Source organism: Terrapene carolina, unplaced genomic scaffold (genome assembly GCF_002925995.2).
Source record: "Terrapene carolina triunguis isolate 2854851 unplaced genomic scaffold, T_m_triunguis-2.0 Scaffold24, whole genome shotgun sequence".
Classification (NCBI taxonomy): Eukaryota; Metazoa; Chordata; order Testudines; family Emydidae; genus Terrapene; species Terrapene triunguis.
This window is the reverse complement of record NW_020664375.1, coordinates 3,932,131-3,952,130: the sequence shown is the minus strand read 5'-3', so window position 1 is coordinate 3,952,130 and position 20,000 is coordinate 3,932,131. Positions and strand designations below refer to the sequence as shown.

General features: G+C 39.4%; 1 protein-coding gene across 8 annotated transcripts in view; it reads right to left on the bottom strand.

The window, feature by feature from the left end:
* The window catches only part of LOC112113708 (lysine-specific demethylase 6A), a 289,994-nt gene that overhangs the window by 53,718 nt on the left and 216,276 nt on the right, over positions 1 to 20,000 (bottom strand). For 5 of the 8 annotated variants that reach the window (XM_026650231.1, XM_029911180.1, XM_026650245.1 and 2 more), the window contains 8 exons: positions 16,456 to 16,582; positions 14,155 to 14,253; positions 13,516 to 13,735; positions 12,808 to 12,942; positions 12,200 to 12,355; positions 11,488 to 11,583; positions 2,945 to 3,046; positions 1,327 to 1,722 (listed from right to left, as the gene is read on the bottom strand). In XM_026650231.1, coding sequence (XP_026506016.1) covers positions 1,327 to 1,722; positions 2,945 to 3,046; positions 11,488 to 11,583; positions 12,200 to 12,355; positions 12,808 to 12,942; positions 13,516 to 13,735; positions 14,155 to 14,253; positions 16,456 to 16,582 — 1,331 coding nt within the window. The remainder of the gene's footprint in view (positions 1 to 1,326; positions 1,723 to 2,944; positions 3,047 to 11,487; positions 11,584 to 12,199; positions 12,356 to 12,807; positions 12,943 to 13,515; positions 13,736 to 14,154; positions 14,254 to 16,455; positions 16,583 to 20,000) is intronic. The other 3 variants (XM_026650232.1, XM_029911181.1, XM_029911175.1) reach the window with 1 other exon arrangement.

Below are 20,000 nucleotides of genomic sequence, written 5' to 3'. Positions count from 1 at the left end.
ATTAAAAACCTTATGCCGATAAACAGTGTTGAGTAACAAGAAAGCAGTTTCCACGCTACAATGCTGTTCTAAAGTTTTAGGTATTCCTGAAACTGGTCATACCACCTATCCAGTAAAACAAAATTACATGTCTGGAAAGTCTTCCTGTAGAACAGCTTACTGATTTCAATATGGAAGTCTTGTGGGGTTGAGAGTGAATAAACTGTTAGCCTGCAAGTAAAGTAGGCTTTTCCTCCATGTCCCCCAAAACAAATTCTTTAAAATCATAATTATACATTTGTATCCTCATGCTTTCTGTTGGGAGATTGAGATCTACTGGTACAAAATCTAAATTGAGATTGTTTCTGTAAAATATATTATTTTTGATGTTTTCTTTTGGCCTTTCAACAAAAATGATTTAGAACGATCAAAATAAGATGACAACGTAATTTCAACAATGGGTATAACATTCGGCTTACTCATGGGTGGTGCATGAACCCCACATTCGGGAGGCTAGCCCTCTGCCCCTTCCACCTGAGGCCCCACTCCTACCCCACCCCCCCTTGCCCGCCGGAGCCAGAGGATCCTCGAGCCCCCTAACACAGCCAGAGGAGCCCCGGCCTGCCTGCCCAAGCCACCCCGAGACCCGGGCTGCCGGCCAGCCCATACCCTGGCCCGCCAGCTGGCCCGAGCACCGGCTTATCCGCCCCAGGTGCTCCGAGTCCCGGGCCGCCAACTGGCCAGAGCCCTGACCTGCCAGCTGCCCGAGCGCTCCCGAGCCCCAGCTGGCTTCAGGGGAGAGATGGAGTGAAGGCAGGAAGAGGAGCAGCACGAGCGGAACCACAGCGGAAGAGCAGGATGAGGGAGCGGGGCCTAGGGGCAAAGCATGCGTGGGGCTATGGCCTGGCTGTTTGGGGAGGCTTAGCCTCCCCTGGCCAATTATACCCACCACCCATGAAATATACACATTTTTATTACAATGATATGTAAAAAACAAACAAAACACACAATTACCATGTTTCATGATTAAAGAAGTGGTCTGTATAAAATACACAGTATATTCATCTACTAAAGAAAACACCTCTGAATGGATAGGTAGTTGTTCAAATGTTTATCAAGTGCCCTGTTTGATTTATGGTTATTTCCTATATTCCATAAGAAGCTGATTTAGCTGCTATTTTAACAATGAAGTATAATGGGTACCTTTAATCAGCTGTAAGATTTATAATCTGCATCTGTTTAATCAACTTTTGAAAATAGAAAACGTGTGTTTTACAAAAGAAAGATGTCAAAAAGTGATTTGGACAGTACTTGCTCACTTTATTGGATTAATAACCTGAACTGTACCTGAGTGGAGTTAGATAGTTGGTTTTTCCACGGCTCCTCTGCGCTGCTGGTCAGGTTTGTGCGGTTATGAGGTAGAGAGAGTGCGTTTCGCTGCAGGTAAGGCACATTTCCATTACTTCCACTTCCTGTTATGTGATTATTGCCTATCAAAATAGTGTCTGTACTACCCAGCGTTCTTGCTGTGCTGCAGGGAACTGGGCCTGCTGGAAAGGGTCCATTAGCCATAGGCTGCCCAGGGCAAGCCGGACGGATTCCATGCTGAGTGATATTAGGCACTCTGGTTAAAGCAACCTGAGGCTGCTGACCAGAGACAGAGTTTGTAGGCAGTGATGAGTCAGTTGTTGGCCCATTAGAAATTCCAGTAGATCGTACCTGTGCAACTCCTGTTTGCCTCATCTAATGAAAAATTAGTAAGACAAAAGAATAAATTAATCACATGATTAAGAGACTACAGTAAAAGCTTTTTTTTTATCCAGCATGTTGGGAGAAGGGGGGGGGGGGTGCCGGTAAGTGAAAAAATCCAGTTAACTAAGAGGGAGTGAGTTTGGGTGTGGGGCGCAGGCTCTGGAAGGGAGTTTAGGTGCAGGAGGGGGCTTGGGGCAGGGGGTTGGGGCACGGGAGGGGGTGCGATGTGCTGGATCAGGGCGGCGCTCACCTCGGGTGGCTTCCCACAAGAGGCAACATGTCCCAGCTGCTCCTAGGCGGAGGCGCAGCTAGGAGGATCTGCATGCTGCCTCCATCCGCAGGCGCCGCCCCCACATCTCCCATTGGCTGGGAACCCCGGCCAATGGGAGCTGCGGAGCCAGCGCTCAGGGTGGAGCAGGATGATGACAGCCTAGGAGCAGCTGGGATATGTCGCCCCTTCCGGGGAGCCACGCAGAGCCAGGTAGGGAGTCTGTTGGCCCTACGCCAATCGGATTATAAACCAGACTTTCAAGGAAGATCAGAAATGCCTGTTTATACAGCTTTTCGGTTTGTAAAGTGCAGGATAACACAGCTTTTCCTCTATATAAATATTGTGTACTGTTAATTTATTTTTACTATACTGTTTCAAGTAAAGTTTGGTTGAAATTCTGTTAACTTTTTTCAACTTTTTTTTGGTAGGTCAGAAAAGAGGTTCCTTCCAGTTTGTGTTGAGTGGTAGAACTGACATGCGCACAAATGGTGAGTGAATTTTAAGATATAGTTATTGAAGGCAGACTTTTCTTCTAGGAGAGCCATAAACATATATATAGATATATATTAGGAGTTACTATGAGGCTTTTATTATCAAACACAAAAAAATAAGAGACGCGAGCAAGAGGCAGGAATGAGAGGCTTATTTCTTAACTAGTCTGTTTCTCAAACTTTGTCAAATAGCTGACCAGAAAACAAATTAAAAAATTGGTTAATCATCATCTCTGGTAGTCCTACAATAGAAAACAGCTAACAACAAATGTCTTTCAGCCAGTAAACCTCAATCACAGTAAATGAAACGTCAAAGAAAACAGAAGATGTTATGTAAACTGGTAAATAGGGCATGAAAACATGTACAATACAAATAATTCAGGTTCAAAAAGAAAACAGAATGCACCACTGATGCAAGTACTGAAGATTAGAAAAATATTTTTGCTCGCACCTGCTGGTGTTGCTGCATCAAGACAAACTGACTCTCCAGCTGTTCCAGCATAAGTTTCTGTGCTGGATTTAGATTTCTGTTTGCACGCAGCTGTTCCAAGTCCTGTGGAAAAAAAACACAGCAGCATTATTTAGAATCAATCAACTTACAACTGATTAAAAAGCTTCCTGATAACAATACTTAACATGGTCAGTACAAGTAAGGTTTCTGAAACTGAGAAAATATAGACCAAAGCTCCTAAAAGGACCAAACCCCTTTCTATAATCCACTGTTATACTAAAACCTCTGTAAAAGCATCTCTTATCTACTTAAGCTGAAAAAGACTTGATTATCTCAGTATATGCTATAAAACAGTACTGTACATAGTTCTTAAGTGTTAGATATGATTAAAGTACGTTTTGGCTGTGAAAGAATGTTAAATTCATAAAATTCTTAAAATGTATACCACTCTTGACAACACATATTTTGTAATTTTCTCGTGTGTTATTCTTGCACTATGATACAAATCTCAAAATATTCAATCCATTTTATATAAGAAAATCATTCTGTGTGAACTCACACTAAAATGGGAAATAGCCAAATATACACAATCTTTACCTTAGAGAACAATAACTGAGCTACAAGACTGAACAGTTTTATAACTGAGGCTATAAACACTTATTTTAGTGCTAAAATGTTTCTGAACTGCTGAGCACATAGTATTCATATTTTAACTCTTAAGAAAATCCATAGACATATTATGAAGAATGAATAGCTACCATAGTTAACTAATTAGGTTGTATGTTAATATATAATTGTTGAAGACATGAGACAATAAAGTGGCTGTTGGAAAAGAAATATCTCAAAACAAACAGGATAAAACAAGAGCCAAAAATCCCAACCTGGTTACTTACCTGTACAGAAACTGTGCTTCTTCAAGATGTGTTGTGCACATATACATTACATTATAGATGTATGTGCACCAAATACACTTGAGTCTGGCACTTCTGCCAGCAATACTAGCAGGTGGCGCGTGGGCCTTAGTTATCCTTTTGCACTGCTCTAAGGGTACCAAGGGGAGTGGTGACCACCTCCCTCTCCATTCTTTTGTACCAATGGAATTTAATACCCAAAGCAGAGGAGAAGGTGGGAGGCTTGTGAAATGTGTATGTGAACAACACATCATGAAGAATAGTTACCATTCAAGAAAGAAGCCTTTTTTTTTTTTTTTTTTTTTGCGCCTTAGAGTGATTGTGTTCATATACATTGCACTGTTGGTGAATCACCAGCAGCTTTCTTTACAGGTAGTGGGACATTGGATTACTTGGAGAGAGACTGTAAGGGTATGTCTATACTGCAATGAAAGCCCGAGCTTGAGCCCGTGCTCAAACCTGATTCTCTCCCCACCCCCCGTGTTTACATTGCAATTGCACTAACCCAGGGTTCCAGGACCCTGCAGGGCTGGAGGGTCTGAACTTGAGTTAAGCTGGGAACCAGGGTCCAGCAAGTAGTTTCGCATATGCCTAGTCCCTGTGCTATTTGGTGATAATTTACAAGATTCTGCCCAGTTTGAAAACCTCTTTCATTTTGCTGTATAGATGGCTCTAGCGTAATCCTTTCTGCTACTCACTAAAATGGCCTAGACAGCTCCAGAGCAGACTCTCTCCTCACTGCACAAGCAGAGATCATCCATGATGTGAGGCAGAGAACTTTTAGGTTGAGGTGTAGTGACCTGCCTTGGCTGAATCAATTTAAGTCTGTGTATCAATACTGCGTTGGCCAGGGGGGTGCTATGAGGATTAAGGTTGGCTTGTCTAATTTTAGTTTCCTGATCACTCTTGGATTCAGAGGAACTGGAGGGGATGCGTACAGCAGATGGCTTGACCAGGGAAGAAGAAACATATCTGTCATGGAACCTGGGCTGTGACCTGCCCTGAAACAGAGCCTCTTCCATTGGTTGTTCAGGTTGGCTGCAAAGAGTTCTGTCATCAGGTATCCCTACTGATGGAAGATGGGCTGCAGAATGTCCTTTCTTACTATCCACTCGCGATGGTCTATGGTTTCTACTGAGGGAATCCACAACAGCGTTCCTCACTCCTGGAAGTCAAAAGGCTTTTAGCAAGATATTGTTCTTTATACAGAAGTTCCACATGTGGCGCAGCTGAGATGACCTTGCACCTCCCTACTTGGTCATATGAAACATAGCAATGGTGGGGTTGCTAAGAACTTGAACCACTTGACCTCTGCTGGTGGTAATGAACATCTCACAGTCCTGATGAATAGCTTGAAACTCTAACATTTATATGGAGTGAAACCCCTCAAGGTGTCCAAAGTGCTTGAGCCTGAAGTTGACCCAGATGTGTCCCCCCAACCATTGGTGGCTGCATACGGTTTGAGGGTCCAATCCAAACCAGAGAGCTCATGAAGGTCCAAAAATCAACTTGCCCAGTGAACATCTGCTCAGATGATACATCGAGTGAAGCCAGGCTTGCAGTACGGTGAAGTCTGACACGTTGAGTCACAAGGGTGCATGAGGTCATGAGCCCCAATAGTTGTAGGCATGGACTGTTGTCTTTGGGTTGGACTTGAGGATTTCAGATAGACATGCTATGGACTAAAACCGGTCCTTTGGGAGATAAAACATGGCAATTATGGTGTAGACACCTGCTCCTCTGAAATGTATTTGTTTCATAGATTGTAATTTTTTTTTGTCTATATTCAGTTTTAGGACTAGACGAGAGAACAGAAGTCTGATGACAAGAATGTTGCTTTCGATGTGGCCTCTTGACATTTCCTGAACTAACCAACTGCCTAGGTAGGGAAATATTTGAACACCTAACCTGTGCAGATGGGCCACTCCCTCTGTCATACACTTGATGAACCCCTAGAGTCAAACACAGACTGAAGGCTAGCACAGTGTACTGGGAAGGCTTGTTGTCTGGCATGAATCGAAGGTGCTTTGTGTGGGCAAGGCATATTGCCACGTTAAAGCAAGCATCCTGCAAATCGAGAGCGGCATACCAGCCTCAAATTCCTGAAGAAAGAATAACAGATACAAAGGTGACCATCCTGAATTCAATTTTCTATCACTTCCAATTCCAAAAAAGACTGACTTCCTGAAGTAAAACAGTTTTATGAAATGGGCCCTGAAAAGGGACAGGGAAGGTAAGTTGGGGAAAGGCAGGAAGGTGAACTTGACAACATATCCCTCCTTTACTGAGCTGAGCTCCCACATAACCGATGTAATCTCTGTCCATGCACTGTAAAAGAGAGATAGGCACTTTCAAAATGGTGGAATAGGACATATGGTTGGTGCTCTGTCCTTGATCGAAATGTCAAAATGACTGGTTTGAAGCCGATGAGGTCGGGTGAGAAAGACTTGCTGCAGACAATGCTGAATGACGACTGCAGACAGGCTCAGATCTCCTTCTAGAGACATCCTGAGATCTTGTCTAGTAAAATGCTCTTTACTGTGTCTGAGGTTTGAACTGTTTCCTCTTTTTTTACTGGGAGGCAGACATGCAGCAAATGAAAGATTGGATGGGAGTCTTTTAATGCACACATAGCATCATCGATCTTTTGAAAAAACAGTTTGGATCCTTCAAGTAGTAGGTTTTATATTCTGTATTTCTATCTGTAAACATGGAAAAGTGTTGTATGTGTCGACAGGTGCTTGGATCGATAACTGGGAAGTGAAGTGTCATTTGGAAACTACGTCCAAGAACCGTTCCTTGTATTCTCCAGGGAATTTGTTTGCAACCCCCGAAATTGCTGACCAATTAAAAAGGTTTATTTAGACAACAATGCCTGAATTTGAAATCCTTGTTTGTACAGTCACATTGGTATAGGCCTTTCTGCTACGTAAGTCTAGTCTCCTATACTAATCTTTTGGGGTAGCCTTAGGGTGAGACCACCTCAAATGCTCATTGGCCACTGTGACCACGAGAGAGTTTGGGATGGGGTGAATACAGAAATAAATCAAATTCCTGCTGGGGAACCTGGTAACACCTGTGCACCCATTTGGCAGTGAGTGGGGTAGTGCTTGGCGTCTGCCAGATGATCTCCACAGGTTCCAGACAGCCTTCATTAATGAGAAGAGCAAAGCTTTACAAAGCACGAGTTTGCAAGGAATCTAATAGTTAGCATGGATTGTCTTGCACAGATTCCATGTGCACTCCTATAGAGATGTGGCCTTCCTCCTCATGACGTCCAGAAATATTTTAAAGTCCTCAAGGGGAGTTGATGCCAGATCTGGAATGATGGCCTCATCTGGGGAAGAGGAAGAAAAATGGGGATGATTGGAGGGGGAAACTGGTATCTTAGTGGTTCCTCCCTTGCCGCCTCCTTCTCTGTGGCACCAACAAATGAGAAGTTAGAGACTGCAGGAGGATCTTCCCTAAGTAGCCACTGATATTGGAGAAGGAAACATCCTCCTAGACCAGTGGTTCCCAAACTGGGGTTCGTGAACCCATGGGGGTTCGCAAAATGTTACAGGGGGTTCTTGGGGAAAAAATCCCTAATGGTGGACAGAGCTGTCCCTAGTGACTCTGGGCAGCACGGGGCCAGCAGCCTGGAGCCCCTGGACTTCCAAGAGCTAAGGAGATCAAAGCAAGCATATTTATCACACTGAAGAGATTTAAACGTCAAGACTCCTCATAAGAAATAGAAAGGGAAGTGGATATTTTTTGCTGTTTTTAAAATTAAATAGGCAGCTAGTATTGTTTTTAAAATTATTATGAAGAACACGTTTAAGCTTTGTTGTAACGTGCGTTGTTTGCCTGGACTGCTCAAGACCCGAATGCTTGTGTAGGAAGAAGTCTTTGAGTTGGCTTCTTAAATACCTTCATGCTGTTTCACATCTGATACTCCTTGATGAAACATAGGAGCCTTGTCTTATAACAAGCTTATTCAAAGTGATACAAGCTACAAAAGTGAGATCTTGGAAGAGTGTTGCCATTTTCATAATGATAAATAATAATTATTAATAGTGTATAATAAGCATGTCATAAAAACAAATTTTATATTTCCAAGATCACTGCTTTTATAATTTATACTCAGGTAAAGGAGAAAATCCCTGGAAATATTCATTTTTAGGAGGGGGTTCGCAAGACTGAGTCTCTGAAGGGGGCCTAGATGCTCTTGGAGCAGCCAAAGTTACCCAATAAGGCCAACAGGAGTATTCCAGTCTTTGTACCGCCCATAGTGGTGGGCACCATATAGGGGCATCCTAGTAAGAACAGTGTTCTTGATACGTGGTATGGATGTCCCTAGAGCATGACCTGTATGGAGACCTGAAAAGACCTCGAATGAGGTACAGATCTATTATGGTCAGATTCTGAGAGGAAGAGAGATAGCTCTCCTCGGTGATAGAGAAGCAGTTACAGTAGACATATACATGGTGCTTCCCTAAAAGTATCAATATCAACTATGTATCCAACGGAGCCAGTGGAAGTGGGTGACATGGTTGGAAGGCAGAAAGGTGGGTTGACGTTAACTACGCTGGCAGAGCCAATGTTGAAGTCTGCATGGACGATAAAAGTGGAGATGCTGGTGTTGTGGTAGTATATGCTGCTGATGGTGCCAACCTGGTTGAGGTTAATGTGATTGATGCCAGGCAATATCGTGAAGGAAAACCCAGCAGTGGGAGACTCAAAAGGTCCTTCACCTCAAAGAAGGCCTGCAATGCTGACAGCACCAAAATCAGAGGCAAGTATTCCATTGCCATTGTTGGTGATAGTAGATCTGATGGTGCCAGGGTCAAGGATCTGTCTGGCAATGGTGAAGGCACTGGTCTCAACAGCCCTGTTGGAGCTGGAGTCGATGGTGCTGCATCAGATGGTGCCTGCGACCAGACCTCGACTCAGCACTCAAGAACGTTTTAGCAGATTTCTTGTGGCGTGAAGAATGAGACTTGGACAATCTCTCAGTCTCAGAGAACAAAGATGATTTTGGACACATCAAGGACACTGAGGGAGAGGACAATGAGCAGTGTTGATTTGGACTTGGAAGCTGGGGCAGTCGTAAGGACTTTCCTTGTGGAAGAGCAGTCCACCCACTCAGGCTGAAGAGGGATGCATTGCCTTTTCCATGAGACATACACGAGGGCGGAAATACCTCTGCTTCTTTGGCCTCATCAGAAATGAGGTATAAAGAGTACGTTTGTTCCTTACATGTCCCTTGTACAAGCAAATTAGACAGCTTTTGTGGCTATCACATACAAATAAGAGAAATTCTTATTTTCTAAAGGCTGGCTAAGTGAAGCTGAAGAGCAATGGAGAGCTCTAACTCTCACTGTGGGTTGTAAGAAGAAACTGAGAGGGAAGTGCACACCACACCCTTTTATACTGTTGGCTCTGCGTGCGAGGATAGCAGGGGCACATACACTGTCTGCTACTGCTGCCAGCAAAGGCCTCTGACTCAAGTGCATTGGGCGCATACACTTACAACGGAATGTATATGAGCAAATCACTCAAAGGAGAATTGGACATTACAGACACTATTTTCTTTAATTGCTCTTAAGTATTGAGCCATTACATATCATGAACTAATTTTGCCAAACAACAAGAAGCTAAAGTTAAAAAGGTAAGTCATTAACTAGCTGATTCACTATTCTGTTCTTTTGAGTATATGTAATAGGTTGGTATCAAGTTTATAGATTTTTCATGTATATCCTTTTGTAGCTGTATCAGTTTGTGTATGATTCTGTTTAACTATTGCTAATAAAGCTAAAGCATGATACAAACAACAATGCAAATATTCAGAGATCAATGTATTTATTTCTATTTGGACTAAGTACACTCCTAAACCTCTAAGTAGTTTCAAACTGTCACTATTTTAAAAAAGAACAAAAAACCCCCAACAAATAAGAGAAATGCTTGCTTACCTCCCAATCCTCCCACCCCCAAAACTGTTCTAAGGTGAAGAAAAAGCAGCATTAATTCCTGGACTAGTATCAGGTTTATGGTCTGATATCTTCTGTTCATCAGGGATCACAATGAAAGTTTTATACCATACAAATATCAGGGATCTTCCTTGTCCTATACCATAAACCTTATGAGTAGAGCTATTTTAGGAGCTTGAACACCAACAGAAAACAATTTAGGTGTTTTATTTCAAAAGGATTTCTTATATTTATTATTTTTTCTCCATGCACAGGTGAGCTCGTGGTACTAAAGAAAACTAGTTTTATAGGTGGAAGGATGTAAAAAAATAACACCAACAATATTTTTTTTAAACAAAGACATTTCTAAAATGCCTTCTCTGTAAATTGTATTACATATACAGAATACAAAGACAGACATGGAATGAAGGTTTTATTCACTTTCATATGAGATGCCCTTCATAACTCATTTCTGGCTTTGTCATTCATGGATAATGAAACCGTATTAAATGAATGTTAACAAATCCTTTATTCCATACATAGGATGAAGAAGGTAATGACACTTTCCCTTAAAGAGAAGGAAACAAAGTGAAAAAAGACAAAATGCTAGTGAGGCCTGAAAGGGAAGAGAAAAGTAGGAGAGATGGGAGAAAGCAGAGAGAAGTTATAAAGGTTGAACAAAGGCAGGAGAGACAAACAGGTGAAAAAAATAAAGCAGTATAATAAAACAATGCTGATGGCTAAGGAGGCAATAAGTAAGGGACTCTCTTTCAGGTACAAAAAATATTTCTCAACTGTGCTCAATGCCCACAGCCTTTGGGCAGTATACCACAGTTTCAGTATTTCCCCTCCTCAGAGCAAATATTTTTCTATTAATGTCCTTGCATTTAGTCAATATTTGTGATATATATGGTGACGACTTCTGCCCAGGTATGATTTTCAAAATGTGCATTCTTTTGCTGCTGCTGCTGCTTGGTGTGGTACACTGCAACCTATGCCAGTGAGCTGAAGAATAAACTCAAACTATTGTAACAAAACAAACTATATTTGAGTCAAGGACTCAAAAATAAAGTCCAGCACTTCAACTGTAGAAGCCATGTGGTCTGAAATCCATGAACACCAGAGTTGAATTTCAACTCTCTACATTATTAGTGATAATTTGTGCAAAAATCTTAAGTCCTTCACTTATCAGTTTGCCAAATAAGGACACAAGAAGTTATCTCACATGGATATTGGGAGGGGTACAGTAGTTGTGCAGCACCTGTAAATCTTAGGCAGCACGAGTCATAAGTATTATTCATCTGACATCCAACAGTATGACTACTTCAGACATTAAGTTAAAAAATGTTACAACAAGAAAAAATATTTACTTTTATCTGTCCATCTTACAAATTTATTATAGTGCTTATGTAATTAAAATATTCAACTTGTGTTATGTCACTAACCTGGAACTCAGGTTTTGTTTGTTTCTCATTTTACGCTTGATTTCACACATACCACAGGGAAGCTATAAATATGAAAACTACTTGTATCAAACAATAAGCATTATAGCAAAGTATACTGAATATTTCCCATTCGATTCAGAAGTTAAAATCTGAAAAGTTTCTTTGAGTCCATTTCAGATATATTTCTGATAAGAAAACAAAGTCTCAAAACTGCTCAGGGTTTTCTTTAACACACTTACCTGTAATTTCTGTGGTGTCAAGCACCAAGAATGAATTTGTTGCTGTACCGGAGGATGTGACACCGTATGGCCACTGCTCCAAGCATCTGAAGTATTCTGAGAAAAACATTAAATTAAAATATATGACTATCAAAAGAGCAAATATTAGTTTTACAAAAGCTAGATATTAACTTCTTGATGAAAGGACTAATCACAGGTTTAATAATAATAATACAGCATATAACAAGCATACCAAAATATACTTTATCTCATTTTGCTTCAACTTATATAGTATTGGAACAATGAGAAAAAAGTAAATGATATTAAATATATCATCTAATACCATAATGACAAGGAATCAAATTAAGTCACTACCTCTTGAAAAAGTAACATCCTGAATTTTAGATAGAGGCAAAGGCAATAGACAGAACAACATGGTCATTTCCTTCTCTATTACAATACTATGATTATATTCTGAGATTAGGATAATTACTTCTATATATAGTGTCACTAATGTGTATTGCACTTAGGTACTTACTATCTCAATTGTAATCTCCTAATTAAATACACTGCTGAAAAATGCACTAACCTCAACACATGAACTTCTAAAACATTCCCCACCTTGATGCCAAAGGATTACAATTAAAGTACAAGTGCTGTGTACACTGCACAATTTCTATGCATATTTCTGTATAATTTTGGTTTGGGCTCTTTAGTTCACCAGAATATATACCTTTGTTGGACTAGATGTTCTTTTCCTCTTGGCAGGACTGGACAGGTCATCTACTTGGCTAGAAGGAATCATGTGTAGTGGCAAGGATTGCTGTGAAATTGGTGTTTGAGTGAGGCCTAGTACAGGTTCAGTATTTGGATGATGAGGTTTACAAGCCTACGAATCACAGAAGGAAGACAAAAATATGGTTCTATATATTCTTAATTCTTTCAATTAAGCTACACACTTTTACGATCTGCATATCTTAAAAGGGCTGTGTGGATATACTGAAGCTGACTCAGTTACTGAAAATCAGTTTCCATATGGTCATCAATGGAGGAATGTGTACCTTTCTTGGGATTATTCTTTTAAAAAACAACCACTGTAGCATTTCTACTTAAGATGAAATCTCTCAAAATCATGAAAATCCACAAAGGTTCTAAATTGGTACCCACATATTTCTCCCACATTATAGGGAGTCTTTTCTTGATCTAAATCCCTTTGCAAATAAATCAAAGGCTTTTTATTAATGAAAGCCAGCCCTGCACTCCGTAAAATAAGCTTGACTACTACAGATTGTAAAGAACCCTTAAAGCTGGGCACCTGCAGAACATAACCCAACTTCTCACCTGCTGTGCTGTGTTCATGGCACCCTGCCTGGAGGTAAGCTCTGCGGGGATTGGTAGGCTCCATGCCTCCTCAATACTAGGAAGTAATTTAGTTTTATTCTGTAGACTACCTTGTGGAAGGTTACACAACTGAGCCTAGGAAAAATTATGTAAAAAGCAAATTTAACACAAGCCTACTTTATTAAGAGCAAGTCCACGAAATCTTCCTAAATGCTGTAGCTAATTACGTCTTAAAGAGAGAATAGATTTAAAGTCTGGGGTTTTAGAAAGGTGCTAAGTATAAAGAGGGTAACCAGAATATAAACCTTTGTGAGAATCAGAATAAAGTTGAGCTCTGGTTTCAGAGGTCTCGTAACTCTTTTCTTCTGAAATTGCAAGCAAGAGTGAAAGATAGTGTGTGTGTGTTCTCTCTCTCTAAATGCTATGACAACTTAAAAATGTAGACAGTACATAGAAAAAAAAAAGTGATGTAAACCAATATGCATCAACTGAGTAATGTGCAAAACAGCATTAATTACAGGGATTGAGTCCCACTTAAAAATGGAGAATAAAACAATATTACAAGCTATGATATGTTTACAATAAATATGGAAACAGGTTATACACACCATGAAACAATTACACATTAACTGGTATGTTATTTTTCCCCTCCCCGCCTGTTGTGTACCTGGTAAAATATTTCCCTTCCTTAAAGCTTTAAAGTTTTACCTGTAAATATTTTATCCGTGCTGCAAGTGCAGAGGTATTACTACAATTTTTGCTCCTAGTTGCGTTTAAGTAGCATTTAATGGCATCCTGAGGCTGGTTGCAGGACTCATAGAGTGTGCCTAAGTCCATCCAGGCTGCAGCATGGCCATGGTCCAACTGTACAGCACAGATATAGGCTTGTAAAGCATCCATAGGCTGATTTTGCTGTTGATATAGCACACTGAATAAAAAGATTGGTAAAGTTCAAAATTAATAAAGTCTGAATACAAACAAGTCATATACCTCCCCACTAAACTCAGTATTTCTCACATAGTGAAGAAAAACTTTTGTATTTCAAGTGGAACACATCATTACATAATTCACCGTGACAACCATGAATAATACATTTTTATACCTTAAGATGACAAGTTAAAATATAAAGTACAACCCATATTGCAACCTAAAATTTAAGAGAGCAAATACCTACATATTTCTTTAACTTCAAGATATTTATAGCATGGTTGACAGAACATTAATATATTAGCTACCAATTAGGAGCTTTATGATCTACTGAGAACATAACTGTGTTAAAAAAGCTGGTCCTTGTTTAAATACATTAAAATTCAATTATAGTACTGCTTTTCCCTGCATCATTCTTACCCTATAGAACACCATGTATCTGCACTTGCTTCTGATTTATCAATAGATTGCCTATAAGATATAAAGGCATCCTGAACTTTCCCAATACTTGAATAGCACCTGGGAGAAGAGAGAAAGAACTGTGGTAATATTTAAAGTGATTATGGAGAATGATTTGCCAAGAGTGGACTAGTTCTAGTAAATTCATGCAAATACAAATACATACACATTAATCCAAAATAACTACCCTTTCTGTAAGTTTGACACAAAATGACATTGAATGTAAACTTCTGAATCATTATTACTAATTTATTTGTAAAATACACTAATCCCTCAGCATCAGCTGTGCAAAGTTTAACTTGCTTTAAATTCTAATACATGCTACATTATACTAATGTCCAGAATTAATATTGCATTCTGGAAATGTACACATTTCACCTGTGGTATTTCATTGAGCAAAAGGGAAAATATTTACATACAGATTGCAACATGGGAAGAATTAAACTGCCTATTCCCAAATAGTGAACTTGTGTGCATTTAAAAAAATTAAATCTTGGTGGCATGGAAGTTGAAATACTAGAGAAGAGAATTTATAACAACTCATATAGTGACACTACAAATACAGTGAATATTTTAGTAAATAAATTTTCAAAAGCAGTATGACATGGTAAGCAGAAACACTAGAATACAAAGAAGAGTGAGTTACAATTATGCTACAAGGAAAAATGACTGCTCCCATCATAATCTGAAAGAAAATAAGATACTGAAACTTTTTAAGTAGAAACGTATTTTCTTTGGTTTTGCCCATATTGCCTGCAATTATCTTCCCTGTTTGCATAAGAACTAAAAGTCTTCAGAATACACAAAAAATAATTGAAAATTTATTCTTGTAAAAAATAGAGAGACATATATGAGCAAAATAAAGGCAAAAATTATCAACCTTTAAGCAGGAAAAAAACCCAGAGATTCTTCTTTTACATTATATTAGCTACAGTAGGAAAGGAATCTAGTAAAACACCACCAGTATTTTACTTCACTTATGAATATTCACCAGGATTAAGTAAAAAAGTTTCAAAAGATAAGAATAAGTTAGACTTAAAGGTAATGAAACTAAGTCCCAGCATCTGTGTTAAAATCGGTTTCTCAGATATTTTAAGGATCCTATCAGTGTCATGATAGTAAAATTCAACTCCCACCAAAACTTAAAATAAGTGCATCAAAATAATTCAAATATAACAAAAGGAAAGAATGTTCAAACATAATTTACACACAACTAGAAAATCTAGGAAAATCAAAGTTGAAGAATTTTATTTTAGTTAAAGCACTAAATTTGTTTATCTTCCCCATAATATGGGTAACAGTTTCTTTGACTGGATGGAAGGGATCTAACTCAAGAGTGTGTAATCAAGTCACCCACAAGAGGTTGCGGCCTACAGAAGACATATTAAAAGCATGAATATTGCTGGGTTACTGTTAACTAGTGATGAGTTTCCTAACTTTTCTATCTTTTTTAAAAACAAGAAGGGGCATAAAATGCACAGCATTTACCACAGAGAACAACAACAACAAAAAATAACGTACAAGACAAAAAAATAACTTACAAGACCAAAAAAAAAAAAAAAAAAAAAAAAAAAAAAAAGCTTACAAGGCCAAGAGTTGTTTATTATTAAAGTATGGACCACTTATCTTGGAAGTCAGAATGGCTACATCGGAGCTATTCCAGTCTAAAGTTTACATATAATATAGTTTGTTTTTCTATAATATATACAGTACAGAAAAAATTTTAAAGATTTTTGTACAACAGCACATGTATGTGGAAAGGGAGAACAACATTAAAGACAGAAAAGTGAGAGAATGTGGAAGTATGCAAAGAAAAATGCAAGTATTTTTGCAGGCAATTTAGACAGAGGAGAATAGATGACAACATCTGAGGCATTTGCATTCAAGACATAAAAGGAATCATGTACACTTTCGCACACGTGTACAGAATATTTTCTGCCTGCTTATTTAATTATGTATAAATTTCTAATGAAAACATTTATTGCACAGGCACTTTCACTTAAATATCTTTCCAAGATAGCATATTTTCCCTCAAAATAACAAAGTTGGACTTCAGCAGTTTCATAATTTTTCCCATTTGTTCAAGTTAAGGATATGTGATGTTATTTATTTTAAAGGAAAATTACTCCCAAACTGACATTTTCATGATAGCTCTCACACTGTAGAGAATATTTTCAATTCAACCACAGCCTCTCAAAACAAGCTTTATTAAAAAACATGACACAGCCTTAAATACAGTTGCTATACCACCAGTTCTCTCACCTTCCAAGGAAATACCAGGACTGGCCAGAGTTAGGGTCTGCCTCGAGGGACTTCTGAAGATACTGAATAGCATAGCTTTCCTTGGTTGCTTTGTCTCCTAGCTGATCCACGGTGTGATGCATCCAGCCTACAAAAGAAGTTACAAGTCACAAAAGCCAAATTCTCAAAAGTGCTGCTTAACATATTGGAGTAGGGAAGTGGTGATAATATTTACTCTCCCCCACCCCCCCCCTTTTTTTTTAAACAAAAAATCTATTACATACCACTGTGAGGGACATCTACTCCACACTGGTAGTGGAAGGGTTAATGTGGGGATGAGAGTCCAATTAACACACCTGGTTGTATCTGCATCATGGGCCAGATCCAATTAAGGATGAATCCCAGCTGTGGGAGGAGCTGGGTAGTTTACGAAGGGAGGAAGCCCAGATGAGAAGGAAGCTGAAGGGAGAGGGGAAGACCTCTACAATCCCTTTCTGGTTGCTAGAGAGTGAAGGGCTTAGAGAGGCAGATGTACTGTAAGCCCAAGGGGGCCTGTGGGAAATGGCCTGAAAGAAAGTCCAGTAGAAAAGAGACCAGAGAGGCAGCAGCAAGAGTCTGATGGAGTAGACCTTGGCTGCTTCTCCTAGGGTTCTGAACTGGAACCCAGAGGAGATTAAGGGCGTGGATTCCCTTATCTGCCAACAGAAAAGGTGGCGCAGAAACATCCTGATACAAAGGAAAGAAGGATTTGGAAGTTTGGAACTGGGACTCCAGAGAAAAAGCCCTGGAAGGCATTGCTCTGTACAAGAGTGGGACAAAATCCTGTAGAACCCAAGAATAGGGTTGCCAATTTTGGTTGGATGTATTCCTGGAGATTTCATCACATGATAATCTTTAATTAAAAATTAATCTTTATTTCCTGGAGACTGCAGGCCAATCCTGGAGGATTGGCAACCCTACCCAAGAACCCAGCCTGCGGAGGGATGAGCCTAGGAAAGGGCTGTAATAGGAAAAGGAATGGAAAATTCTAATCTTAGTAGATTTACTTTTTCTCCTGTTTTTATTTTTTGATAAAAGAGTATCCTTAATTTTACTGTGGATCTCCTGGATATCCTTTTGTCCATTTTATTAGCAATTTGTGAAAAAAAAAAATTAGTATCAGGATTTCTCTTCTGAGGCTATGGGCCTGCTTATGCAAATAAAAATTCTGGTCCACAATCTGTATAGGGAAAGGGATCTGTTATATAGCTACAGTTTCTTACATGAAAGTGAAATGAATCTATGCTAATAAACCATTATTTCTTACAATTTCAATTTAAAAATAAAAACCAAAGCTAGCAAGCAAACAATACAAGCACTGCAAATTTTAACTCTCCCCTCTCTTTGTCTCTCTAAATGTTTTATGTATCTATCCCCACACACACTCCTCAGACACTGTGGCCAACATCACCATTTTACCTCTGTCATGCAGGACTGTAACCTGGGCCCCACCTTTGAAATGGTCCTCCTGCTAGATTCTTACGTCCAGTGTGTCTAAATCTGGCTGATTCTTCCAGCTGAACATCTAAGGTGGCCTTTGCCCTTCCAGCCAAAACACTTATTCAGCGCCCCCCGATCATCTCATGTCTCAACTACTGCAACTCTTCCCGGGCCATGACAAATGCAGTCCTGCCCCACTTACATTAATTCAAAAGGCTGCTGCAAAGATAATTTTCCTGTCATCGCTTTGACTTTGTCACCCCTCTCTTTGCACCCAACTGGCTCCTTTCTCTCCATTGCCTCCGACACAAGACTACTTGTGTTCATTTTCAAGGCCCTTCATGAACTATCCACATGCTACCTACCATCTCTCTTATACTGTTGAGATTTTGACTTCTACTGCCATTCTACCAATAATGCCAGCCTTCATTGCCGACTTGTAAATTTTCAAACAAGAACCTCAGGGTGGATTTGATTTAAATCATGATTTAAAATCACTAGTCAGGAAGACTCGATTTAATCATGGATTTCTACATAAAAGTGCATTCTTGTTGGTTGTTATAAACTTAATACATATTCTTCACAACTCAGAGATAGATGCAGGTTTCATTTTTAGAAGGTACACACTATACATTTTTTAAAGTGATGTTCCTTTCATCATCTTCAACGCCGCTTCCTCCTGAGAAGGAACACTTCTCATGATGTTGTTTCATTCGGGAAGCCCGGCCTTGCATTTCTTTGTTGCACTGTTTGCATTTTGCATGAATGGAAGTCTTACCCACAGGTAGAGGAACTTCATTAAAATATTCCGAAACGGGGTCTCTTTTATGGCCTGCTGCCATTATAGGTTTTCCCTTCTAGTGAGAGAATGGTATGGTAGATCTCAAATCAATGAAGGCTACACTCAGACTTCTGGAATATGCTGCTCAAACAGTTTCACTTTTGTTTCTACTGCCTGTCCCTCCCGTCTCACATTTATCTCCAGACTTCTTTTCCTTGTCCAGATCTATTCTGTCCCCAACAACCTTCTATTCATTGAACTTTCTGAAACTTTGCACTTTTAGAGAGAGGTAAGGGATTGACTCGGTGTGCACAAATTTGCTGATGGACAATAGGATTGAGGTCTGTTATTTCTCACCTCTATATATTATTTATTGATTTATTTAAAAACATTTTTGCTGTTAACCAGCATGTCATCTCCGGAGACACAAATCCACAGTTTGAGACCTGTAAAACTAAGCATCTCTAATGGTATCTTCTAGACTGAGCACTGAGTCCCATTGGATAGATAGAAAGAATAACCTAAATAATCTATACAGAAGCCTCTGGAACTCCGTAAGATTGGGTCCCTAATCCATGAACTATTGGAACTCATTTACAAAACTTTTCTTAAAGATTACATGAATATATTGTCTCATACTATAGAATTAGAATTTATAATCCCTATTCCATGATGAGATATCTTTGAGCTATAATGTACCTTAATTAAAACTATCTTTAGATAAAATGCTTTTTAGGAAAAGAACTATCAAAAAAATCCGATTTAAATAAAAAAACTGATTTAAAAAAAAAAAAAAAGATTTTTATCCACCCTGAAGCACCTTCATTCTTTCTCTCATGCTGCCCCTCACACATGGGAGGAGCTCCCTATAAAATTCGCAAAACTACTTTGTTGTATTTCTTCAAACTCTCCTTTGCTGTAATGCCTACAAAAAGCATGACAACTGCTAGGTAGCTAGTGTGTTGAGACCACCTCATATCATGTTCAGACTGGAAATAAGGCATACATTTTTAACAGGGACAGTAATTTACCATGAGAACAATTCTCCATTACTGTCCATTTTCAAATCAAGATTGGATTTTTTCTAAAAGACATGCTCTAGGAATTATTTAGGGGAAGTTATATGCAAGGTCAGACTGGCTCAGTGGTTCTCAAATTGCAGCCCAATCAGCACACAGCTGCAGCCCATGTGACATCCTCAGGGCCAGACAGATAGTATATATATTGTGTGGATGTGGCCCACATAACACAGAGAGAAGCAACAGAGGGTCCTGTGGCACCTTTAAGACTAACAGAAGTATTGGAG